We start from the raw sequence: 27,172 nt of genomic DNA on the forward strand, positions 1-27,172 counted from the left end.
TCTTTCCCAGTAAATCATGTTTATCCATATACTTAATAACTTTCTTTATAGACTTTACTGTTTTACCAAGGATAGAAGTTAATGTCACTACTCTAGTTCCAAGAATTACTTACAGCACTCCTTTTGTACGTGGAAACTGGGCAACCTGTCAGTCTTCAAGTACAGCAGCTCTTTCAAATGCATTGTCCTGTTCTTGTATATCTGTCTATCGGATATGAAATTGAAAGGTTAATTATGTATGTTTGAGAAAAATGTGCTGTTTAACAGGGCTAACTGGCTGTGCAGACATTTGTTTGGTTTACTTCAGTTAAATTGTTTGATGTAATCAAATACACATATTTTACAGTGGTCTGGTTGCATTTAGGTTCTTAGGCTTGCTATAAATCACTTCTCTCTTTGTATATGTGTAATGAAATGTTAACTTCAGGTCTGAAGAAATGTAGGTGGTGGTTATTTTGTACAGTGTTTTGTGCACTTAGACTCATTCTACTGTAAATGAACAAGCTGTCATAAATAAGTGTGAGATGAAACACACCAAACTAAATGCTGTATTTCTTGTAGACAACAATTATATTTATACTGCTGGTTGTAATTCAGGATGTGAGCATGCTGACTTATGTAGAAATAGCCAATTTTGGGGGATACCAAGCTGCACATGACTAAGAGCCACAAAATACACTGATCTTTGAGTGTTGAGGGGAGGGAATGCTTTGGAAGTGAATTAATAACCAGTAAATGGTATGATACCTTGTGAGGAACAAATCTCTTCTGTATGTGTACTGAACTGCACTGTACCTACAGCTGGATTTGAGAAGAGCTGATAACTAGATGTCAGGAGGCTTTGGTAACTGACTTTCTCCCATACCTGTTAAAACTGCTCTCCAGCTTCCATACCAAGGATGTTTTGCTGTTGTTGATATGATATAGTGTTGGTATAGTACATGTTTGAACTATTTGTGAGCCATATGCAGTTCAAACTGCAAGTTGGCTGTATGTGTGCAGAGGAGGCCTAGTAGTATGTCAGTGTCCAATATTTTGAAAAACTAAATATATCAAGGGAAAAACATTAAATTTTTTCTATTCAATAGAGTGCATTGTGAGCTTTTTCAGTCTGCCTTTGTGAAACAGAGCCTTTACACTTTGTGAATCAAAATGCTGTATGTCTGATGATTCCTTTGGAGGAGAGAAATTATTTCTTCCTCTTTCTCTTGTTTAATATTCTGCCGGACCTTTGAACAAAAATTTCATCACATTATCCTTAATATTATTTTCAATGTCCTGTCTAGAACCAGGCTTAGAAAGTCCTATGGAAGATTCACCTTCAACGGATCGGTTGCGTTTTGACAGATTTGATATATGTCGGTTGTTAAAACATGGTGCATCTCTTCTTGGATCTGCTGGTGCAGAATTTGAAGTCCAAGATGATAAATCAGGTATATCTTTATATTTTACTTGCAGACAAGAAAACTTACTGATTTGAAAAAGTTTGTTGTGGCAGTATTATGAGTCTAGTCATCCATAGTTTCTCAGAATTCTAGGACATAAAGAAAGAAAATATTCCCCAATACAATTGGTTTCTATTGCCTTTCTCAAGTTCAATGATTTTTTTTTCTTCAGGGGGTATGTATTGTTTGTTTATTTTTCTCTTACCAGAATTAGTATCTGTACAGGTGGGAAGAGAAGAGTGAAAACCTGATAGAGGGAGCGGCAAAGCAATATTAAAGACTTCTGTAGAATTTCTGTAGACTTTATTAAGAACTGTGGGAATTGTCACCACTTATTCTTCATTAAAACAATGCTCCCAAATACAGTAGTAGGATGTGGCTTATTTAAAAGCTTGAAGGTTTCAAGTATAGAGAGATTGCGTGAAAAATACTGTGGTAAAACTGTCAAATTTGGAAGGCCAAATACCTGTGCCTGTGTGGTGTCTTTTGTTTCAAGTGACTTGTCTGATACCTTTCTGTAACTTTTTAGCTGAGAGAGTTGGTTTATATCAGTGTAATGGCATTGAATTTTTTTAATCTAAGATTATTTTTTTGCTACTACTGTACTTTCCTGCTCTAATTCCAGCCCATCTTCCAATTTCTGCACCAAATGAAATATATTTCTGCACCATGATCTGACTGCATAGCCCTGATTCACTTCTTCCCTGTGTGTGATGTGTTCTGTGCCATGTACACAGAGGTTCACTAGCTTGGCAAGGAACAGAACCTATGGCTGCTGACACTTCAGCAGTATCCCGCCTGTTAAGCCTGGCTGCTATTTTATTGCTTGCCATCTTTTATGCTAGATTAATAAGGTGGTGTACAAGTTTCATCTCTTCTAATGAAACCCTACCTGTTCGGAAATCAAATAGATGGAATAGAACAGTTTAAGTAATAGAAGTTGGATTTGTCCCAGTGCCATATGATTGCATGTAAATAATTTTATGAATGAAAATAAATAAAAAATATAATATCAAAAAATAAGAAAATGGAACTAAAATAGCTGTAGTTTCTGCTTTCTTTTAACTGGTGGGAAAATGTATAAAGGCTGCTTTCTCTTCTGAATTTTGTAGCAGCTTTTCTCTTCAAATAAGTAACCAATGTGAACGCATGTAGAGCAAGTTAAATAATACTTAGTATTAGCAGTCTTTGACACTTTTTCCTGAGCTGAACTTGTGAAAGGAAAAGTATTTTCTAGAGAATGGAAGTTTCTGCTTCTCAGTTAAATGCAACAAACAAAAAGCCTTATTGATACAGATATAATTAACTACTGATTACAACTCTAGCTGGTGTATACCCCAAAATTCTGGCAGTATTGGTCACCTGCTTATAAGTTTATGTGCAGATATTTGACCGAAAAAACCCCGATCTCCTGACTGGTTTCAATACCACGCATGTAAAATGAGAGTGAAGTCTGACAGCCTTACAAGCTACAAGTTTTGGTTTACTTGGAGGGTTTATTCTAATCGGGCACTAAAACCTTCTGTGGGTGCTCCCAAAGTCTAGGTGTTCAGTCATTAAAGTGATGAAGCTTCACAACATTCTTGACGTAGCTTCTATTAACTTCCTAAACAAGCCTTGCTTGATACATAAAGATTGAGGATAAGATTGTTAACAGACTGCAGCACCCTAGGAAAATTATGCATATGCTTCAGTCTGCATTGCCATCAGGAGTTAATTTGGGCAGAAAGAAAGAAGACACCTGGGTCTAGTGCATTGTACAAGGAAGAATGTTTCTGAAGAAGACAGGTTCACATTCAACCTAGCTTAACACAGGATATTGGATTGAATATAATTTAAGGAGTTTTATTGGTGGTTGTTATTTCTTAGGTCTGTGTTTCCCAAGAGAAGATAAAGTTTAGGAGTAAAAGAAACCTTTTTTAAAAAAAAAAAAAAAGCGAGACTGCCAAAATCAACAGATCCTACAAGGATGCATGCGCTTGATTAAAAAAAGCACTTGTTATTGAATCGGTTGCTGGATTTATTTTTCAGCATGTCAATTTGCTGCTTTCAAAGTGCACTTTACTAAAAATTCAGGGAAGACTTGGGTTTTTTACTTCTGAGACCAAGTGTAATTTAATGAATTTCAGGGGAGCTATTTTCTGCTTAAAAATTGGTCACAGTTGAAGGACTAGTGTAGCTTCAGCAGCAGAAAAGGTCTTTCTAGGAATCAATGTGATTTGGTTTAAAAGATTGTATTGATGTATTAACCAAGTACAATTTAATTCTGTAACTTGGCTTGCTTATTTTATTTCATTGAGCAGATCTTCAATAATGCATCTGGTTGGAAGTCTAACACATCTTCCCTTTTTTAAAAACTTTTTTTAAGGTGAAATTGATCCTAAAGAGAGGATAGCACGACAGAGGAAACTGTTACAAAAGAAACTTGGTTTAGATATGGGTGCTGCAATTGGGATGAATACTGAAGATCTCTTCAATGATGAAGATCTGGACTATTCTCCTTCTTCAGTTTCACTAGTAAACAAACAACCTGTAGGTAAAACCTTGGACTGTTTGACTGCAGGGAATAATACAGTGGATTTGCTTTTATTTGTGCTTCTGTGGTTATAATCTTTATATTTTAAGTATGATGATCAACATCTAATATGGTATGCTTTGGCTTCCTGAATTCTTATGCCTCATAGTTGCATGCTAGTGTTATTTGATTTCAAACTGCTGCTCTGAGTTTGAAATGGAGGGTTGGGGAAGTTGAAAGCAATGTGGGTTTGAGAATTTTTCAGGACCTTCACTGTAAGAAGAATTGACAGTGAATGACTTCTCTTTCAGACTCTTCAGGCTGCTGAGTTAATTGACTCAGAATTTCGAGCTGGTATGAGCAGTAGACAAAAGAATAAAGCCAAAAGAATGGCTAAGCTCTTTGCAAAGCAAAGATCCAGAGATGCAGTGGAAGCTAATGAGAAGAGGTATAATGATGAACTGGTTTGCTTTTGTTTCAGTTAAACTGGGACTGTGATTTGATTTCTCTGTTGTAAAACTTCCTACTGTCTGCATCTCAATCTTTTACGTGCTGGTCGTGCTGCTGGTAAAAAGTTTGTGTGCCATAGTTCTTCCCACTAGAGCTTCTTTAGGGACCTAGCTTCAGAGAGATCTTGAAATAATGGGATGCTACAGTTAAAATTTGTGATTTGTCCCTGTTACTAAATATGACTTGAGAATAGTGCATGAAAATGGGAGTTTTAAGAAGATGATAACAAAAAATTTAAGATACAACTTTCTGATGTATGCTGTGTCCCTCACTGTAGTTTATGGTGACAGATTATGGTACCTACCCTGTTTATAACAAGCAGTAAACAAAATCATCTTTCCTTGATTTTTATTTAAGAATTTCTGTATTTCTTGGAAAAGGCTGCGAAGGTTTGCCAATTTGGGACAGCATTCTGCTGTCTCCTCACTGAATTTTTTTTACATGTAAATTTACCTGTTTTGCATGTTTTGTAGTGTTAAACCTCTTTGTTTTGTATTCTTGCCACACTTTATTGTATCTGAAGACTTCAGTTGTAGAAGTAATTACTTCCCCTAAAGTACACTTTCAGTTCATAAACTTGTACTTGTTCCTTCTCAGCAATGATAGCACTGATGGGGAGCCAGAAGAGAAGAGAAGAAAAGTTGCAAGTGTTGTCATCAACCAACCTGCCACAGACTCAAAAACATTGGTAGAAAATGCTCCGGAAGAGGTAAGATGTATTGTTCTGCTGTTATTAGCAGGAAGGATCATTCCATTTTTCAGCAGAATAACGTGAAACAAAACTCCTTTATGCTCCCAAATTCTTTGGTCATTTTAGCATTAAGAAAAATGGAGTAAAGAATGCTGTTGTCAGCTTACTTTTATATGTAATGAAGCAAATGAGCATCAAACTGTGTATAGTATTGAGGAAGAAAATGCACTTAATCCATTGGTAGCAGTTTGTGACCCAAATGAACCTGAGTAGGTGGATTACAGGTGTCAGACCTGGGTATTAAACTGTAGAACTGTGCTAAACGTTTAAATGGTAGGATTACATTGAGCCATAAATAATTTGATTTAAATGTTCATGTACGCATTATTTAATCTTTGCCTTTAATTAGACTGAATTTAGAATTAAGTTCTATCTTTAATGGTTGAAGATTTAAACAATTACCTTAGTCTTAGAAAAACTTGCATATATTTCAATAGACTGAAAAGCTGAAAAATTGTATAAAATGTTATACCAGCACACAAATGGTACATAGAAGTTTATTTGAAGACACTTTATCTTGATTAGTCTGTATTCTACAAAAATAAAATTTTTCCAGACAGCTTGGTAATTAAGTTCTTATTTGAGAAATGATGATTGGAAAATGAATCTGAGAGATTAGTGATAACTGCAGGCTGAATAGCTGCTAGTTGCTGGCCTTTCAAATGCTTTGTGTTTGTGATGGTGTGAATTTAATGCTAGAATCATCATTTCCTTTCCACAGCCATGTCAGTTTCCTTGTAGGAAAGTTTAGGATAGTGGATATGCTTTTGTTTTTCAAAAACGTGGGATGTGTTTTGAAAAGGGTGGTGTTTATTACTGGATTAATTGACCCAATCTGATTATGTAGTGTAATTCCAAACTGAGACTTGCCTGTTATGTTCTTTAAAGGCAAAGTTCATAAATTTAAAGAATCAATAGATAAGAAACTTTGCTTAATATTCTGCCTTAGCATGGTTCTAGAAGGGAGGCTGAATTCCAGAACATCAAAATTAATTATGATAGAGAAGAGGTTACAATACTAACAGACAAACTTCATAAGCTTTTTAAAAGATCTAGTGCCAATCAGCAAAATTTCTGAAGTGTGATAGGTCAGTTGGGTTTTTTCCATTCTGTCCAATAACAAAGAAAAATACTTATGCTTTTGGAGGTCTTTGTTATCTTCATGTATCTAAGCGGTGTACAGTATAAGAATTGTTTGCCTGATCCCTTTGTCTTTGAATTTTATACTTAAATTTTTTTTATGATTTTAGGCAAATGAATGGCCTCTGGAAAGCTTTTGTGAAGAGGTGTGCAATGATCTCTTTAACCCTTCTTGGGAGGTAAGACATAGGTGCAGTATCTAAGGTGTAACTATAGATTAAAAAAAAAGCTTCAACAGAAGCACAAAAATTGTATGCATATGACTTAGGAGTATTTTGCTGGATATCAAAAAATACATCAATCGTCATACAGAATACGTAGCCAAGACAAATCTGCTTTTAGAGAACTTAAGTGTTTTTTAAGACTCATTTAAAGGGGAAATAACAGTTGTGTAATGTATACTCAAGTGGAGAGTGGGAAAGATATGGAAAGCAGCGATTATAAGTGAGAGTTCTGGAAGTACTGAAATTCAAGCAAAATAAAAGCACATGAACCTGTGGTCAAAAAGATGAAGTAATTAAAACAGGCTTGGACTCATCAAGAGTTTGAGGAATATTGTGCAAATCTATCGCTGACAACAGTAGTATGTTTGTCTAATGCTAAACTAGTAGAAAACAGGGCGAATTGCTCCTTTGGTAACAGGGGGTAGGCTACAAATCATTAACTGTTCTCATCATTTATAAAAAGGATCTTTTCGGAATGATAGTAAATACAAACTACAAAAACTGTATATTTGGTTGCCTGGACAGCTTATTTTCGATTCAAAGCCTGTTCTGCTGACCCTTTAATTCAATCTTTATATTATTTTCCGCAAACTTTGGTATCAGTTCCAGGCAAAAATACGAAGTAGCTGACAATGGTCTCTCTTCCTTGAGCAGAAAATGGAAATAACTGTTGTCAACTAACTTTAGATTTTTAATAAAGTTGATCTTTTGAGAGATTAAATGTTAACACCAAGTATAACCTACTTGGGTATATCTGTAGCACAGTTTTGGTGATAGCAAGTTGACTCTGCTCATACTGACTTCAAACTTGGAAATGCAGACGTAGATCATATGGAGCCAGCACAATTATTTTGGGCCCAGAAAAAGGATAATTATATTTGTGTGGCACATCACTGCATCTGAGCTAATCATAGAATCATTATGGTTGGAAGAGACCTCAAAGATCATCAAGTCCAACCATGTCCCTGATGCCACCATACCCACTAAACCATGTCTCGAAGCACCACATCTAAACGTTTTTTGAACACCTCCAGCAATGGTGACTCCACCACCTCCCTGGGAGCCCATTCCAATGCTTAACGACTCTTACAGTGAAGAAGTTCTTGCTAATGTCGAGCCTGAACCTCCCCTGGTGCAACTTGAGACAGTTTCCTCTTGTCCTGTCGGTGTTTGTTACCGGGGAGAAGAGACCAACCCCTGCCTCACTACAACCTCCTTTCAGGTAGTTGTAGAGGGCGATAAGGTCTCCCCTCAGCCTCCTTTTCTCCAGGTTGAACAACCCCAGCTCCCTCAGCCGCTCCTCATAAGGCTTTTTCTCCAGGCCCTTTACCAGCTTTGTCGCTCTTCTCTGGACACGCTCCAGCAGCTCAATGTCCTTCTTGTAGTGAGGGGCCAAAAACTGAACGCAGTATTCGAGGTGCGGCCTCACCAGCGCGGAGTACAAAGGGGTGATCACTTCCCTAGTCCTGCTGGCCACACTGTTTCTGATACAGGCCAGGATGCTGTAGGCCTTCTTGGCCACCTGGGCACACTGCCGGCTCATGTTCAGCCAGCTGTCCACCAAAACCTCCAGGTCTTTCTCTGCCAGGCAGCTTTCCAGCCACTCGTCCCCAAGCCTGTAGCGTTGCATGGGGTTGTTGTGACCCAAGTGCAGGACCTGGCACTTGGTCCTGTTGAATCTCATACAGTTGGTCTTGGCCCATCGCTCCAGCCTGTCCAGATCCCTCTGTAGGGCCTTTCAAATAAGCCTCATCTTATTTGAAAGCAGGCTGTTGGCAGTTGAAGCCAAAGTCCTCTTATCTGCTGGAATGCAGACATTCTTGTTGCTTTCTTAATACATTTGATATAGGGCGCACACATCTTAAATAAGGAAGTAGGTGAATACAGAATCATTATTATGGTATGTTCTGGATGAAAAACAGGTTAAACTACCTTAAAATACGTGCTTATGAAATGGCCCTATGGCATCTTCTTGCAATGTCTAGAGGCAGCCTGGATGACTAGTTCAGACTGCTTGCCTAGCTTATAGGCAGCTGAACTCAGGCGAGGTGAATCCTACTACTGGCATTTCCTTTATACATTTGTCTGTCTTGCTGTTGTTTTGTGTTTGCAAAAGCTGAGAAGTTAACTAGCAAAGTCTTCCACTTTTGGCTTGTAAGAACTAGCTCATAAGCAATCTTGAACCAAATAAACAAGTGATTGGTGTATTATGAACAATTAGGATTTTAAGACTAGGCGCTCTGACAGGTTTTTATTGACTTGCTTATAGCTTTTGCCAATAGCCACTGAGCTGTGCATATGGGGACATGTATGCTTGCATTTCATCTAAGAGATTCTGATTAAGGGAGGACCTACCAGCTATTCGATTCCTGTTACTATCATGAAATGAAATACAATAATTTTCTCTTAGCAGCGAGCATGTGTATGAAGTGTCCTTAAAAAAAAAAAAAGAGTAAGTTCTGCTCTAACCTGTGTAAAGGCTCCTCAATGAAAACCCGGTTCAAAACTTTGCTTTTGCAACTTTCTGTGTATCTGTTGAGTGGGCTTTTCTTGATTAGCCAATTACTAGTCAAGTTATGTATCAAAAATACCAGAAACAGGTGTGTCTGTAGCACATCTTTCTACTGGTTTTCTGTCACTTCCTGCACTTCCTAGTGTGTTCAACTGTTTGTGTTTGGTGGGAACATACAAGGGGATATAATTTGCTTTCCCATATTGCTTGTTCACTTTTTTTTTAATATTTAGCTAAGCAAGGCAGGTTTGTAAGCTATGCAGAATAGTAATTTTCAGAAATTTGTTTTGCAGACCCCAGAATATTCAGTGGGGATCCAAACTCTGTTTAAGAAATAGAGTTGTGGAGAAATATAATACATAATAGAAAGAGAATGATACTTTCTCTGAAAACTAGTGTCTTAAAATGAGCTAAAACTAAATGAAAACTGTCTTTGTCTACATTATTGTAAATCTGGTAACAATATCTTCTGTGTTAGAAAATAGAAGCAATTCTTAATTGCTTCTGTCCATAAGCTGGCAAATACTTAGGAAAAAAACAGATTGGTTTTGGACAGATTAGTATTTAAGTATATGATATGATTTGATCTAATAAAATACTACCCTTTCCCGCAAGTCTAAGTACCACTAACTCTGCAGCACTTGAAATGTCTCTATTAAGAATAAAGAAGTATTGTTTCAGTTACCCAGTGTGGTTTTTATCTTCTGTTCCTAAATATTTAAAAATTTACATTTTCTGTCACTTTTCTAGGTTCGACATGGTGCAGGTACCGGACTGAGAGAGATACTTAAAGCTCATGGTAAAAGTGGTGGTAAAATGGGAGATAGCTCTTTAGAAGAGGTAAGTTTCCAGTGATGTAGAATTAACATGTTACTTAAATGAAGTTTAGAAAACAGACTTCATAGAATACTTAAACTTTGCAGGAGGTGGGTGATCTGGGGGAATACAAACCATGAAGTTTGTCTGCCTGAAATAATCTAGATGAAATCACTGTATGCAATGATGAATTGTTAACATTCTTTGAAAAAGGTCTGTGCAAAAAACCCAATACTACTGTATAAGCAACCATTAATATGTAGACTGTGTGTAAAGTTATTAAACACTAGCTTCCATACTAGAAAAATACTATTTTCAGGTCACAGTAAGGGTGTGCTGAAACAAAATTGGCAAGTTGATTATGTAACTCTAGCAAAGTGTCTCAAACCATCTAATTCTGTTCACTTAAATGGTAAGGTATATCAGTCTGCTTGCTTTGTTATTATGAGAAAAAGTATTTAAATAGTCTGTTTAAAAGGAAAACACTTTTTAAAATATCCTGACTAATCGCCTGTTTACTAATAGTGAATCTCATCCAGATTCATACTGATGTTGCTGTTGTAAAAGCAACTGGGAGACATTGTGGTTTAGAGAGTGTTGAAGAATGAGGAGAGACATTTATCAAATGTAAATCAAGCTACTTCAGCATACTTTGTACAGGGGGGAAAGCAAAAGCTGCTCTCTCTCCTCACTTCCACGTGGAGTAGTATTTGTTCCATGGATGCTGCAGGGTAATAATAACATAGCTGCAATGATAAGATACTTTAAACAGTTTCTTAACTATTTATATGTATATTCCAGGCTAACTTCAAAGGCTGCTGTGCATGCTATATGCAGGCTATAATTCTTTGACACGTATGGGAATATGAAATCCATAACATCATGTAAGTTTTGTTCATGAAAATTGTAGTTTCAAGGGAAGTGGTGATCTAGTAGGCAAACAGTGGAGATGACAAAGATGATGCCTGAGCAGTTGCTTTTATGGGGCTTCTGCTCTGAGATTCAGACTGACAGAGCTGTTGAGTCTCTCAGAGCTTCAGGACAAGCTTGGTCCAAATTACTTTATTAAATCTGGAGGAGAGGTGGCTGGAAAGCAAGTTCCTTTCACTGAGTCTCCCACAGTGAAGTACTGCTTCATAGTTTATGTTTATTTGTAAATATTCTTCAACTGTATTAATTAATCTATACTGACTAATTGTCAATATGTTCTAGGTAAATTATCTGAATGACTTTGTGCTATGTAGGAATAAAGTTGTGTCTACCTTACAAGGTGCTTTCTAGCCTTTTGATAAAGGTACTATGTGGTTTTTTTAAAAAATTGTGATGTTTGTAATAAGGCAGGTGAGCTGAATTAGTGCTGACTGTTTTACCTTGATTATCTGTGCAAGATTACTACATTCAGCTAAAGCAAGCATATCAGAAATACCTTATGAATAAATATAGTCAAGGTGTTCAATTTTTCTTTTTACAGATGATTCAGCAGCATCAGGAGTGGCTAGAAGACTTGGTTATTAGACTTCTTTGTGTGTTTGCATTAGACAGATTTGGAGACTTTGTTTCAGATGAAGTAAGTTGTCTCATAAGTTCAGATGAAGTAAGTTCACTCACACGTCTCTGACTGAATGGGTAGATCGGAAGGCTTCTGCAGGGGATAATATTGCAGCAGATCAGCTGTGCTTTGTACAGTGCTACTGCATGTGCCTGTTGTAACTGCTCACAGATGCTTATTGTGAAGTAGCTGATACATAAATTTCACCTTGTTTGTACAGCAGTTTTGGTCATCTGACTCTACTCAATTGATCTCTATGTCAAATTTCATACTGAGGTATCTGTTTTATCGTTTCCTTTTTCCTAGGTGGTAGCACCAGTACGTGAGACTTGTGCTCAGACTTTGGGAGTAGTATTGAAACATATGAATGAGGCTGGAGTTCATAAAACTGTGGATGTTCTCCTGAAGCTGCTTACACAGGAACAGTGGGAAGTGAGACATGGTGGTCTCCTAGGAATAAAGTATGCTTTGGCAGTACGTCAGGTAATAACCCTCATGACAAATTGCAGAGAGCTTTGGAACGAAAAACTGCTCAAAGTAGAGGATGTGGCTGAACAGTAGATGGGTATGATAAAGCAAGCTTGCTTCCACCGCAGTCTTATGCAGCTTGTAAGATGCACTTTTATATCCAGGCTGCAGAAATCTGCAATTATATAGCAAAGTTGTACTGCTGTGACTTGATAAGTTACTTGCACAAAACATTATCAATAGAGGCTACAGTTGCATGGTTTTGATGATACTTTCATGTGTGAAGTTAACAGAGCTGAGTGCTACAAGAAGTTTAATATCTATTCATGATAATATTCTGCAAACACTGAGCTTTGTTTACACCAAAACTGAGCTGAGTTACAGTTCATTCAAATTTATAACCTAGGTTTTACTTCATGAATGGTAACTTACAATATTTAGATTATAGTCTTGGACCTGTAGCTTCTGTTTTATATAACAAGCAGGTTTATTCACACACAGTACATTTTCATTGTTTGGGGCATTATATGCTTTTGAAGTTTAAAAATGCTTTTGATGTTTTTGACAGGACATGATCAACTCTTTATTGCCTAAAGTGTTGCCTGCAATAATTGAAGGTCTCCAAGATCTGGATGATGATGTCCGAGCTGTTGCTGCAGCATCTTTAGTACCAGTAGTGGAAAGCCTGGTCCAACTTCAGTCTCAGAAGGTGACTGAATTTTTTTCCATCAGTTCTGATTGAAAAATTCGCTTCTGGTCTGAATGAAGAAAATAATGCTTAGAGGCAGCACTTGAGTTTTCCTCCTTTTTTTTTTTTTTTAACAGTAACCTCTTCTGCTTATTTGTATAGGTGCCTTTTATTCTTAATACCTTGTGGGATGCACTTCTGGAGTTGGATGACTTGACAGCTTCCACAAACAGTATCATGATCCTTCTTTCTTCCCTTCTGACTTATCCTCAGGTCCGCAAATGCAGGTAACTTTTTAATTAGTATTACTTCGGTACTGCAGGTTTCACTGTCCAGTTATTTTCAAATTGGAATATTCAAAGTTGCTTTCAAATAGCGTGCCAAGGAGATGCTTGATTTAAATTAGTATCTTAATTTTACTTTTGCTTTTCCTTAAAGTGAAGGTTAGGACAGTGCTTCGATTTTCATTACATTAGTAAAAGACAACAAAATAATTAAAAGGTACTAGACATTGTTTATATGGGACTTCCCTCCCAACTCTCAATTCATCTTGGGTATTTTAGTAAAGAATATCGGCTCTACTCATATGGTGGTCCTGCACACAAACAACTCGTTTGTCTGCTCCTTGTTGACAAACCCCAAACAAGAGAGCAAACTGTGTACATTAAAACACATGCATGTACCTGTAGAACTTTGCTATTGGGACAGCTCTAAAGAAAGCTACAAACTTGAAAATTCACATCCATAGTACAACCAGTAATTCTAGGCATTGTCTTCAACAAGTCACAGTTCCACTCTATTTGGAACTCTGTCAAGTGAAAGGAATTGCATGTTAGTATGTTAACATTTTTCATTATACACATGGTTAATTCAGAGTATCTGCACTTAAGGGAGATGTGTTAAAGCATCTTGTCTTTCTCATCCTGAATGATTGTCACAGCTGAAGCTGGTTTTTGCCCATGTCCAAAATTAAGAATGACATTTTGTCACTAATGCCATCTTTAATTCAGTGTGTATTGCTTACATCAGTTAATGTGTAAGTTCATGCACAAAAGATCCAAGACCAAAAAAACCCCTTTGTTTCTAAATAGTTGAACAAAGCCCGAAGTACAATCTGGGAAACAAAATGGTAAAAATACATACTTGATTCAACTAGTTCTTTATACCAGTAAGAAAAAAACCCAGTGTTTTCCTGAAAAAAGATACTGACTTAAACTGTTTTAAATGTTTAAGCTGTAGTAACTTGAGCCTTCACTTAAAATCATCAAGCATATGCAATAATACTGTTCTCTTTTTTTTTTTTTTTAAAAAAAAAAGCTTTCTTTTGGATAATTTTATCCTCAGTTATAAAGTTTTAACTTAGCTGTGTGTGTTTTTTGTCCCCCCCATCACTGCCTCTACATCTACCCTTCATGTACTAGTATTCAGCAGTCACTCACAGTTTTGGTCCCACGTGTGTGGCCCTTCTTGCATCATACAATATCTTCGGTGCGAAAAGCAGCACTGGAAACACTGTTCACACTGCTGTCTACCCAAGACCAGGTAAGAATTAGTTATTAGCGTTTTACTATAATGCATATTGGAATCTGCTTGATCATGTGATATCCTTCTTTCAGAGCTCTTCAACATGGCTGACTCCAATTCTGCAAGACATGTTGAGGCACATATTTCAATTTTGTATCTTGGAAAGCAACCAAGAAATTCTGGATCTTATTCACAAGGTATTTGCGTGACTTATGACCTAGATATATAGTGTTTGTGTATCCTGCTCTCTCATATCCTCTGCACTTTTGTGCAAATAAAGAATAGTGTGTTCATGTTAATTATTTTGTAATAGCCTATGTGATGCTTTACTATAGAGTGAAGGAGAATAGGATGGTTCCCTCAGTTTGTCAGCACGTATGTGATCTTACGTAGACCGCATACAAATTTGTCATGATTTCCACTATGGTTGTTTCCCAAGGTCTGGCTGGAACTGTTAAACAAGGCATCTGTACAGTACGTGGTTGCGGCTGCTTGTCCATGGATGGGAGCCTGGCTCTGCTTAATGATGCAGCCATCTCATTTGCCCATTGACTTAAACATGTTGCTAGAAGTAAAAACCAGATCAAAAGTAAGTGAAATGTGACCTCACTAACTGTTCTGAGGAAAGTAGGAAATCGATTATCTGTGTATGAAGACATGCTCTAAAGGTATTAGAGGGGAGTGGTGGTGCCTTTCTTGCACGCTTCCTGTGAATACTTTATAAAGTCTTTATTCACATGGATCCGTAGCTATCTATTTGCAGGGCTGAGTTAAGTCTAAAAGTATTACGTTATTTCTGAAAACATGCTAAAAGAGGTTTCTTTTTTCCTCTGTGTTGACTCAGTTCATCAGCTGTATGTCAAGTATTAGTTTTAGTATTACAGTGAAGGAATGATATCATACATTTTATAGGACCATAGAAAACTATTAGTGGAGAGGTCATTTGCAATGATTAACTACTTGGAAGTCTGTTACCTAAGAAACATTCTGGCTTAGTCCAACTTTTGCAGGGTATGATGGTTATTGGAAATGCTATGGAATATGAATTCATCTTTTCTATTACAAACACATTTACTTTCAACCTCTCCTAACTTTACTCCATAGGAAAAGGCAGGTGCTAAACTGCGTCAAGGTCAAGCCCAGAATAAGGAAGTGATTCAGGAATACATTGCTGGGGCAGACAGCATTGCAGAAGATCCAGCAACCAGGGATTATGTTGTCATGCGAGCTCGGATGATGGCAGCAAAGTCAGTTTACTGGAAACCTGAAAAAATATTTAAAAGCAATTTATCTTTTTTGTTATACAGTGTTTTTGCCAAAATCTAATTATGTAGACTTTATGGAATCTTCATTTTGAATCTTTAACTGCAGTGTAATTGTAACATTGAATTGACTGTTCTTTCTCATTTTGTCAGGTTGCTGGGAGCACTTTGTTGCTGCATTTGTGACCCAGGTGTAAATACTGTTACTCAAGAAATAAAGCCAGCTGAATCATTAGCTCAGCTACTGCTCTTCCACTTGAATTCTAAATCTGCCTTGCAGAGGATTAGTGTTGCATTAGTAATCTGTGAGTGGGCAGCCTTGCAAAAGGTAGGATGTTTCTGCAGCAAAAATAAATTTTACTTACTATCTTAATCCAAAAGGTTGTCATCCGCTACTTAGCTTGAAATAAAATTTCAGTTGGTAAGCTAAAATGGTATTTATACATCTAAATACTAAAATCTTGATTGTTAGACAATGGAGAAATACATTACTCAGTAGCTAAACGCCAACTGTCAGAACTATGAATCAGTAAATACGTTCATATTTCTTGTACAAATAAGTCTGTTCTCGAGATGTGTGTTACCTAAGGTCAATGCTTCCTTTTAACATTCCTTCCCTGTATTCACTATCACTTCTGTTCTAGTAGCAGACAGAAGATTTTGTTCATAATCTTTAATATTCTGGGTTACAAATGTTAATGGTCCTTCCGAAAACTGGATTTTTGTAGCGAGATTGTGCTGTTTAGTGCCCAAAACTGAACAAAAGAAATTGTGGTTACTAAAAAATGCAAATTATGTCTCTTCCCGTTACAGGAGTGTAGAACTGTGGCCATTTGTGTGCAGCCTCGTTTACTTGGGGTCCTTTCTGAACATCTCTATTATGATGAAATTGCTGTTCCTTTTACACGAATGCAGAATGAATGTAAACAACTCATCTCACTGTTAGCTGATGCACACATTGACATTGGAAACAGAGTAAACTGCAGTGTATTTACAATAGATCAAGCTAATGAGCTGGTGAGTAGAGGCATGCCTGCCTTTCCTTCAAATCTATGCTTGTCTTGAAACACATCTTCAGCATAATTATTACACAGACAGTAACTTTCAGAAATAACGTGGTGACTTTAGACATCCTTTGACATGAGATATGTAATAGCTACTTACCAGTTCCTCTATGGTGTTTATAGACTATGCCAAAAATCAAGTAGAATGCAGGGTAGATAACTGACAGCTTCTGATTCCAGGTATAGATTCACTATTGAAATCTACACAGAAGAAAATCAAGCAGGCTGGAACACCTTCAAAACTACACAGTTTATTTACTAGTGTTTTGACTGTATATTCTAGACCTTCTCCCCCACGGACTCCCAAAGCATGTGTTTTAAAGTGCCTTTTTTCCTGGCTGTTCAATTGTTTTGTGTGTGTTTTTTTTTTAATCTGAAAAAGCAGTGTTAGATGTGCTAATAAAAGGTAGCTCTTGACATTAAATGCTCTGTAAGCAACACTAGAGTTGATAATGTTGGGGCAACAAATTAAAATTATTTTCTTCCAACCCCAAACTGACTTCTTAAGCAGGGAGAAAGAAGAATAAGAGAAGGTTTAAGTTTGTACGATTATGGCCATGATGACTGTAGCATGATGGATCTTGAAATTCTCAGATGGTAGTATTTATGTAGTAATATGCAATAGCTTAACTTGGAAATCTCAATGTATCTTTAAGGTTATACATAATTGTATATATGGGCTGAGGGGATTTGGCAGCCAGTCTGATTATTTATTCATTAAAATGAATAAATTTCCAGGGTAAAGCCAGACAGAATCATGTGAGCTCATAATCTGAAGTTACAGGAGTTTTTGTATACTTCGACTGTTTACTCTTGAGTCTAGTAACAGGGCTGCTTGGCTAATTTGTGTTTTTTCGAATGATAACCATTCTGGATTAGAAAACCTATTCCATAACAACTTGCGATTTTCTGTGGCTCTCTTCTGCACCCTTTTTCAACTCTTCAGGTTTTCTTGAAATACACCAAACCTGCTCTGCATTGTAGTATGGGTCTTCATGGATTAGATAGAAAAACCCTGTGCTCATCCTTGCTATTCATATTTTTTTGCCTCCTTTGGTCATTTCAGTAATGAAAGTCATGTGGAGTAGAACTTAAGGTATCTATAGAATGAAGCAGTACAAGTCTGATAGTTGAAAGACTTGACCTGAACATGTAAAAGTAAAAGGCGAAGACCGAAAAAAAAACTGCCTTCAAACTAACACTCTCAACAGTTGTCATCTTTCCTGTACTTAGAAGCCTGACTGTCTTGTCAGTAGAGTAAGTTCAGCATTTCCATGATTCCACATTGCTCTTAATCTGGTTATTGTGAAAGATTTAAGCAACAGTAGTCAGCCAATTGTGAGTGGGGGAGGATATGGCAAGTCCTGCAACTACTGTGTTGTGCTGACTTTTTCCTTAGATTATTTTATCCCAGTCTCTTTCCTCAAAAGAAAATCAGCTTAGAAACAGCTTCTTCACACACGGGACCTTGCACATCCTTTCTGGCCTCTTGTATTCATAGTATGTTCTCCATTGCTTATCTGTCATGTGCTTACATATTGCCAGAATATCTGAATGTATCTGGCAGATACAGGACAATCTAAATTTGGAAGAGTATGTAAACTCTTCTTCTAGCTTTCGGAATCTAGACTTGAAATGTTCATAATATGCCTGTTTTTCCCCTTGAGCTGCAGTTCAAGATTCCAGAAAGTACATTGTGGAGCATTTCCTGCTGTTTTCTGGACAAACGGAGATGATAATACCTGGTGAAGTGACTCACGCTCTGCCATGAAAACCATGGTTTTCTGAGGATATCCTGTTTACAGTGAATGAAACAGATTTGTAACTCTCTTCTTTCTTTTTATTAGGTTACTTCTGTTTTCAATGAAGTGACATCATCCTTTACTTTGAATCCTAAAATTCTACAACAGTTGGACAGTAAACGACAACAAGTCCAAATGACTGTTACAGAAACAAATCAAGAATGGCAAGTGTTGCATCTGCGAGTCCATACATTTGCTGCATGTGCAGTTGTGAACTTGCAGCAACTTCCAGAAAAACTAAACCCTGTTATAAAACCCTTAATGGAAGCTATCAAAAAAGAAGAGAATACTCTTGTACAAAACTATGTGGCTTCATGTATAGCGAAGTTACTTCAGCAGTGTACAACAAGGTCTCCTTGTCCCAACTCAAAGATTATAAAAAATCTCTGCAACTCCCTCTGTGTGGATCCACATCTTACCCCACTAGCAGCATGTCCTGCACAGCCTCAGAGTAGCCATGAAAACTCGAAAGGTATGATACCTAAGACTGCCAGGATTCTTAAAATGTGTCTGTGCTTGTCTCTGAACTGTTAAAATGAGTATTTGAGAGAGTCTTGTTTTCAGTGTTTTTAAAATGCCAGCAACAGAGTCTTCATTTATTAGTAATTTATTTCATTTTGGTATCTTAAACTACACACTGTGTGCAACTAATGATCTGTATAGTTTTTAGAAGACTTATTTGCAAAAGACCTTAGTTTCAGTTGTCAGTTACTTACTGTTGTTTATTACTGCTTGTGATCACCTTTCACTTAGATATGTTATGAACATTTTAATTGAAATTGAAATATGGAAATTAGAGTAGCCTGTTAGAAAAAAGTCTGACTTGTGTTATGTTCTATAGGCTAATAGTAAGATAACAAAAGATGAAGACAGTGCTCAAAATGAACAAATAATCCTATGCGTGCTATGGTCATGGATTTTCTTTGAGTGACTGTCCCTTGCTAAAAATGTATGGATTGAATGAACAACACAAAATAAGACCTTAATACTCTCAAAGATTCTAACCTGCTCTAAGGTTTCACCATTATACATTTTACTTTTTCTTAATGAATGTGTCGTCCTTCATCTTGGAGTACAATAACATTCCTAGCTTACTAGCATAAATAGAAACATCGACAAATTCAAAGATACTAATGGCATCTGCTGTTCTATCATGATAGAAGTCTTGAACTGTTTGTAAAGGACACAGAATGTAAGTCTGTTTAAACTTTAGAACATAGTGTCTTGTTTTATATAAAAAAAACCTTGTGCAAACTTTTTGTATTTGACTGAAGTTTTGTTTCTTGCTGAATAAGAACTTACGTGGCAGTTTGCACACTTAGATTTTCATGCAAAGTCTGTAATGTGCTCTTAACAGAATAACTCTGTACATAAATTTTTCCGTCCTTGAGGACAATAACACTTAGGTTTTTTTAGAGCACATTGAGATATGCAGATGACTTGTAGGTAGCTGTCACTTCTACCTATGTTTTAAACTGCGGCTTAAATTGTCAGCTGTTCTCTCTTTTCCTTTAGGGCCCAACTCTGAGAAAGATGGGATGCATCATACAGTTACTAAGCACAGGGGAATAATTACGCTGTACAGACATCAGAAAGCTGCTTTTGCCATCACAAGTCGGCGAGGTCCTACTCCAAAAGCTCCAAAAGCCCCAATTGCAGATCTCCCCACTGGCAGTAGTGGAAGCATTCCTACAGAACTTGATGAGGTAAACTTCAAAAACTTGCACCTGCACCCCTCTATTCCATGACTTTGAATTCACTGGAGTTGATAGCATTATAATAGGAATGTCCAGATGATGTTCCAGAGAGTTGAGTTGAAGTAAAATTTTGTGATGCAAGCAGCATATGTTTGTTGATGATGATGAGGTTTTAAATCTTCAGTGTGTCATTAAGAAAATTAGTAACTCATGAAATATTTTACATGTAGTACAGAATATGAATATCTCAACATAAATTCATGTGAATGGATTTCCATGGGCTGTGCTCTGATTGTGTCCTGTTACCCATGTTAGTGTTGGTTGTCTTCATGCACAGTGGATGCTCTGAAGCATTAAAACCAGTATTTGAAATATGAGTGGCTTTAGGATGTATGTGTGGCTTCCACACTTGATATGCTACATTTTTTTTTTGTTACTGTTTTATTCATATAAAACTTCAGCATGTTTTAGTAACATCTTAGTCAGGACTGTGATTCCTAAACAGTGTTGTAGATTTTGTTCTTAATTGTTAACGTGATTTTTATCAATTCTGCTTTCCAAAGAGGGTGGGAGCAAGAGAAAGGGCTTAACAAATCAAGTACTGCTTTTGGGAAGTTTCGCTAGCATGTTACTGTTCTTGATTTCCCTATATTGGCAATATCTGAGGTTCTGGAACTGGAACCAGTTGGAAAACCTCTTGCTGAAATGAGCCTGGGTCAGCAAAAGCCAAATCCCCAAATCTGTAGGATTTAAGTAATTTGCTATAAAAAATTTTCATTTTTTACCTGTATAAAGAATAAAGTGAGTAACTTACATTTTCTGGTTGATTTTTTTTTTGTTTGTGTTGTAGGTAGCTATAAACACAATCAGAATTGCATGCCTATATAACAATGGGAGCCTCCTTGAAAATAATTGTTATTCTTAAATGCATCTGTCCTCACTACTTTGTTAAATTGTTTAATTCTAGGCTCAGAAACCTTATGTTGTACAGAGAAGAGGAGCTGAGTTTGCCTTATCTACTATAGCTAAACATTTTGGTGCTGAAATGGCAATGGGATTGCCACATCTCTGGGATGCTATGGTTGGTTCATTAAGGAACAACGTTGACACAAATAATTTTGGTAATTACACTTCTGATTTTAAGCTGGGAGAGGCTAGTGGGCTGGAGCAGTATGTCAGTCTTAAACTGAATACCTTTTCTGTTTTTAACAGACCGAAAGTCCTTACTGGAAAAAGGAGATGCTCCTGCCCAAGAGCTAGTAAATTCTTTGCAGGTTTTTGAAACAACAGCGGCTTCAATGGATATTCAGCTACATCCTCTGGTAATCATATTCTAAAGCAGCTTTTGTATGAAGTAATTCAGTCTATTCATTGCCACTGTTCTAAATCTTTGTTTTGTAAGGCTTCTTTTTAGATGTCTTTCTAATTTTGCTCAAATTGTGTTTTTATTCACTTGCTAGCCTGCCAGTTCTCTAAGTCCTGTATCCTTGTCTTGATAAGCTGAAGACAGAGCCTTCTGTCTTTAAGCAGTTAAGCTGTTCTGTTTTAAAGCTGTTTTTTTCCCGTGTCCTACAGGGTATTAAATTCTGTATTTGTTTATGCAGGTTGTAGAATAAACCACAAAAGCAAACACCTACTTACAGTCTAGCCTTGACCTACCCTTTTCTGAATGAGATGCCCAAACAAAGTTGTGTCCAAAGTTTAAGTTACAATATTTATGCTATTATGTTACATTGAAATCAGCATATCCACTCTGCTTTATTCTAATTCCAAATTTTCTGAACCTGGAAAAATAGTAGTCGTAAAGACTGCACAGTTTACTGCCTGACTACTGTGTAACAGGTCGAAGGTTGTCAGAAAGGCTTCCTGTGCAGGGAATGCAAAAATTATGGGAGACTTCAGTTTACCCACAAGTAGACTGGATTTGATTAATTTTTAAAGTTATTTCTTTCTACCCACCACTCAATGTAAAAGACTTAACATCTTACATGCAGTAGTAGGCTCTGAACTGACTATTTCTATCCAGGAGAGAGATCCTGGAGTTTAGATAATTCTGTGAAAGTATCAGGTGAATGTAAAATACTGGTTAAAAAATAGAAAGTTAAGAAAGAAACAGAACAAGGAAGTCCATTGCTATGCCTGCATCTGAACATAATTTTCAGTACTAGCCTATCTGCAGTACTATATTTTAGACTAAATATAGTAGCACTGGAATGGCTGCGGAATTCTGAGCAGATGGAGAGGATCCATACAGAACATATGGAATTGTTTCTTACCTATTTTAATAAAATGCTGAAGTGATTTAGAGTGAATTTAGCCTATGACATGGAAAGATTTTTTTTTTTAATATATGTAGTTTATATAAATGCATATATATGGTGTGTAGTTAACGTGTAGATTGGTTTGGGGTGATGCTGATATTGTATACAGGTTTCAAAAAAAAATCAGAGAAAGTCAGAGGCTGGAATTGGTTCATCAAAGCTAATACTTAGTGAATTCCATGCTAGGAAAAAAACTGACCATCTGTTTAAGATATCTGACATAAAAACGTATTTGTGCTGATGAAAAAAAGACATAGATGTACACACATACCCCCTTGGGAAGATGTGAATTTCCTTCTGGGTGTCTGTCTTGTCAGGGAGTTAATACGACTCCCAACATGGATAATTAATCTGTCTAAACATAAATGGGATGAGTCTAGGACAAATTTGCTAGCTGGAAGGAATTCTTTAATCTACGTATTTGTATTTAAGCAAGAATTCTTTTTTTTTTTAATAAAAAGTTCTGAGTACTTAGTACTGTATTTTTCCAGTGTGAAACACTTCCTTAATTATCAAGGGCCTCTAACTTTCGTTTTGACTAAAACCCTAAATATTTTGTTACCCTGAATTTTAACTGTATTGGGGAGAGTTACTTGTTCAAAGTTTAATGGTCTTTCTCTTCTGAACAATTTTTCAGTTCTAAACAATTAGATCTTGTGAAGGAGCCATTTCAAGCATTCTTTGGGAGGCAACAGTGACTTAAAAAGACTGTTTACTTCAAAATAATTCAGTAATTTATTTATGATTCATATTAACCTTTTCCTCCCCACCCTTCTATTCAGTTAATAGAGCACTTGCCTCATCTTTATATGTGCCTTCAACATCCCAGCACTGCAGTGAGACACATGGCTGCTCGTTGTGTAGGTGTTATGAGCAAAATAGCTACTATGGAAACAATGAATATCTTTCTAGAGAAAGTTCTACCGTGGTTGGGAGCAATAGATGACAACACCAAACAAGAAGGTGCAATTGAAGCACTTGCATGTATCCTTGCTTGAGTATTCAAAAATGTGGAAAAATCTTTGCAGTTGCTTAATTTGGGGGAACAAAAATGGTTGCCTGAAAAAAATGGGAGGAGGAATGAAATAAAATGTTAAGCTATTTGTCTCCTGTAGACAAGAAATAGAAGAAACTTTCATTTCTATTGCCTTTATTTTATATATCAAATGATGTTTTGGTGGAGATGATTCACTTTCTCAAACCATGGAATTCACTAGCCTAAATGTAACTGGGTAGGTCAGACTTCTCTTCCCCACCTCCCTACTTGGCTTAGTTAGTAGAAATCTTGTTCATCTGAATGTAATGTATTAATGACTTACCTGGCAGATGTCACACTCAATAGGTATATACTGATGTCAGACACTCCTGAACTGGTAGAAGCTATTTCCTTAATAACTGATCCAGGTGTAATGGAGCAGCTGGACGTTGGTATTGTTCCATACATTGTTCTTCTAGTGGTTCCAGTTCTGGGAAGAATGAGTGATCAGACAAACAGTGTACGTTTTATGGCTACTCAGTGCTTTGCAACACTGATTAGACTAATGCCTCTTGAGGTAAGCTCAAGTTTTAAGTTATACTCACTATGTGAACTGTCCTGTGCTCACTTTTTGACTAGCCACAAAGTCCAAGCTTCTGGATTATTAAATGCTGAGTAAGTAACAGTTTTTATAGATGTTGAGTCCGTATCGGATAATTGAAGATGTGTCCTTTATAATGTAAAATGAGTAAAATTGGACCCTCTGTTAGTAATTTTCTAAATTAATGTTAAAGTAAAATTTTTCTTTAAGAAACTAATTTCAACTGTGTACATGAAGTTAAAGTGTATATTCATTAATTTTGCATGTAATGCTGCTTTTGGTAGTTTGGGCTCAAAAGTCTTAGGAGTTATATGTGTGCTCTCCCTAGATATGTGTGGTGTTGTGTATGTGGTCAAGACAATTGCATAAAAAAAGCAATACTGATTTAAAAGGAAAAAATTACATAGCAGTAATAGTGTGGAGATAAGTACAGTTACTTATTCCTAGTTTTTAAAATCAAAAAGCCCCACCCTACAGCTTTGGGCAAGATATTACGTGTATTACCATCCAGTAGTGTTTAATCAGTAGAGATTTGCTTCAGTTTTTCACTCCTACTCCAACTTGCATACCTCAGACCCTTTCTAATATTGTACTTCAATGACTACAAGGCTTCTAAGTAACTTATTTTCACCACCAGATGGTAATAGAAGACAGTTCAGAACTCGTTTGCATGTTTCTAATGGAAAAAACCCCACCACTGTCAATTTAATGGGTTTGGTATCTCTTATTATCTCAATTTTTAATTTAGCATAATAGAACCTTAAAATCTGTTAACTAGCAATCTCCCTTAAGTGGAGAACTTCCTTTCTCTATGCTTACACTGAAATATTGAAGAAGTTGAAATTGAACAAAGTAGAAATGAATTTCTGAGATGCTGCTGTTCATTCCAGTGCCCTTCATATGCATCTAAATACATTCTTATGGTATACATGTAGCTTAGACTTTTTTTAAAGCTTGTTTAATAGAATTTGGTGAGCATCTCTTAAAAATGTAGAATACTTGTTTTACTAATTGCAGATATATGCATGATCAGTTCATGTTTCTCTTTCATAGCTACTGAAGAACTCCCTTAGGACTTCCCTTTCCAGTTAAGGAAGTTCAGTATCAGATATTCAACTATATTAAATACGCAAACTTAGAAATATGCAAACTTAGAGTGAAGTAGATGAGTAATGAGAGAAAAATAGTGGTACTATTGTGAGACAGTCTTTTGCATGCCAGCAATTTTAAATGTTAGGCCAAACAAGGAGTTTAAATTGATAACTATAGAGGGGTTGCAGTCATCTCACTGGAAAGAGTAGCAGGTAGATTGCTAGGGACTAGGGAAATAGATGTTTTATGGGGAAATACTTTATTAAGGAATCCTTTTTTGAGATTGAAGTGACTTTATTATCGAGTTTTCATAGGCAGTTTCACACATGCTTTGAAAAAACAAAACAGAGGGATGTGTTATGGATACAGTTTTACCTTTTTAAATGGGAAGACTTTTAGGGTAGTCTTGCAGATATTTCATAAGATAGATTCTTAACAGTTTTCAGTAGTTACAGTGGTATTATTAAAACAACAGAAAAACCTCTTTCCACTCTTTCAATTTCATATCATGACTTTGATCTGTTGCAAAACAAAGAGTCTATCTAGTCTTTTGTGTTTGTTGCTGGCATTTTATATACTGCCTAAACTGCAAGACCTGAATTCAGCTGCTGGATGAGTGAAAGTGATAGAGATCTGAATAAGCTTGGACTTCTAATCTGTATTTTTGTGTTGGTTTCTAATTGTGAGAAACTGGAAACAATAGCAATAAATGAGTTGGGAGAACTTAACTATGCTCACTTTCCTGTATGTCTATTCTCAATTTCATTATTCATTCAGCCATAAAAATAAAAATATGATGGAGAGAAGGATTTTAAGATAAATGGTTCGACTTAATCTGTCCTGTTTTATTGATAAGCAATCATGCTGCGAGTTGACAATATACTTGAACCATCAGCTGGCATGGTATTCGCACTTCAGACATGTTCTTTTAAAAGTGAGGGTAGGAAGAGCCCTTGAACAAGTAGGCTGTTGTCTCTGTGTGTGTATGTACTTAAATACCTTATTGGAGCACTTCTAACATCTGAAATCTGGGTTAGTTTTCCACCTTCCTTATTAACCACATACATGGTGGAATTTCTTGATAGACTTTTTCTTCTCAGCCAGGAGCCTTCCTGAAGTGATTAGTAACTTGGGTTTTGAAATAAAGCTAACTAAATATGGACGTGGCCCAGAAAACTGGGATGACAGGTGTTATGGTGGGAAAACATCAGTGCCTCTCTTGCTACTGTATATTACTAGCAAGTAAGAACATCTGAGCATATTTGCTCCCCAGATCATTTCTTTGGGCTTCTGGCCTGGTATGGGAAGTACCTAGAAAGCTGAGGCCTGCTGCCACAGACTTGGAGGGCTTTACATTGTTATTTTTCTCCAGACAGTTTCCAACTGCTCGAATTCATCCTATGGATTTCAGTATCACTTTAGATCTAATTCCACTAACATCTGTAGGAGGAAAAATCCATCTAACTTTGGCTGGTAGATGGTGGCTAAGGAGAAATGGGTGTTAAAGGATTCTCTAGCCAGCCAGATAAACTCCCCAATTACAGGTAGAATAGCTCAGTCTTTGTAAAAATCTTACAAGCATGACCAGGATTTTCCCTCATCTATGGAATTGTATCAAGCTTTTCAGTGTGTCCTTTGGGGCAGAATTTGTCTTTTGCACCCTACAACCCTGGATGAGTTGATCCGCAAGGAGCAAACAAGTATAGCATTGAGTTTGGATTTATACAATTGAGAAATTTGCAGATCTTTGCCATGTTCATTGAAAACATCTAAGCTAGTATGAGAGTTTATTACTTATTGTCTGTGTGAGAATTAAGTACTGTAGCCCTTGCATTTACTGCTTTAAAAATATTATCCTAGGCTGGTATACCGGATCCACCAAACATGTCTGAAGAATTAATCCAAATGAAAGCGAAAGAACGTCACTTTCTGGAACAATTATTGGATGGAAAAAAACTGGAAAACTATAAAATTCCAGTACCAATCAAAGCAGAGCTCAGAAAATATCAGCAGGTAATAGCTTATACTTTTTAGTTTAAAAGAGCAGTAAGTTCCAGTCTAGTACGATTTGTATTGAAGGATAGGAGTTGTTCGGGTGCTGGGGTTTTTTGTTTGTTCTTAGCTGTGCAGTGTATATCTTGGTCCCTTGGGTAAGGAAGAACAAATGAAGTCATGCATGTCATTTAAACTGGTTTTTTGTTTAAATTCTCCCCCC

At 36.6% G+C, this 27,172-nt stretch overlaps 1 protein-coding gene across 1 annotated transcript in view; it reads left to right on the forward strand.

The window, feature by feature from the left end:
* BTAF1 (BTAF1 RNA polymerase II, B-TFIID transcription factor-associated, 170kDa) overlaps positions 1–27,172 on the forward strand; it is a gene marked incomplete at its 5' end in the record, with an annotated part of 35,879 nt that overhangs the window by 2,317 nt on the left and 6,390 nt on the right. The window contains 23 exon segments of the mRNA XM_009708754.1: positions 1,287–1,433; positions 3,814–3,977; positions 4,272–4,408; positions 5,068–5,179; positions 6,472–6,540; positions 9,848–9,937; positions 11,385–11,480; positions 11,769–11,945; positions 12,499–12,639; positions 12,781–12,905; positions 14,040–14,160; positions 14,235–14,339; positions 14,582–14,731; positions 15,247–15,389; positions 15,558–15,732; positions 16,218–16,421; positions 18,316–18,742; positions 19,786–19,976; positions 20,935–21,088; positions 21,180–21,289; positions 23,071–23,272; positions 23,693–23,841; positions 26,818–26,970. Of these exon segments, the coding sequence (XP_009707056.1) occupies positions 1,287–1,433; positions 3,814–3,977; positions 4,272–4,408; positions 5,068–5,179; positions 6,472–6,540; positions 9,848–9,937; positions 11,385–11,480; positions 11,769–11,945; positions 12,499–12,639; positions 12,781–12,905; positions 14,040–14,160; positions 14,235–14,339; positions 14,582–14,731; positions 15,247–15,389; positions 15,558–15,732; positions 16,218–16,421; positions 18,316–18,742; positions 19,786–19,976; positions 20,935–21,088; positions 21,180–21,289; positions 23,071–23,272; positions 23,693–23,841; positions 26,818–26,970 (3,542 nt within the window).

The sequence above is a fragment of the Cariama cristata genome, unplaced genomic scaffold, assembly GCF_000690535.1.
Source record: "Cariama cristata isolate BGI_N322 unplaced genomic scaffold, ASM69053v1 scaffold40660, whole genome shotgun sequence".
Lineage (NCBI taxonomy): Eukaryota > Metazoa > Chordata > Aves > Cariamiformes > Cariamidae > Cariama > Cariama cristata.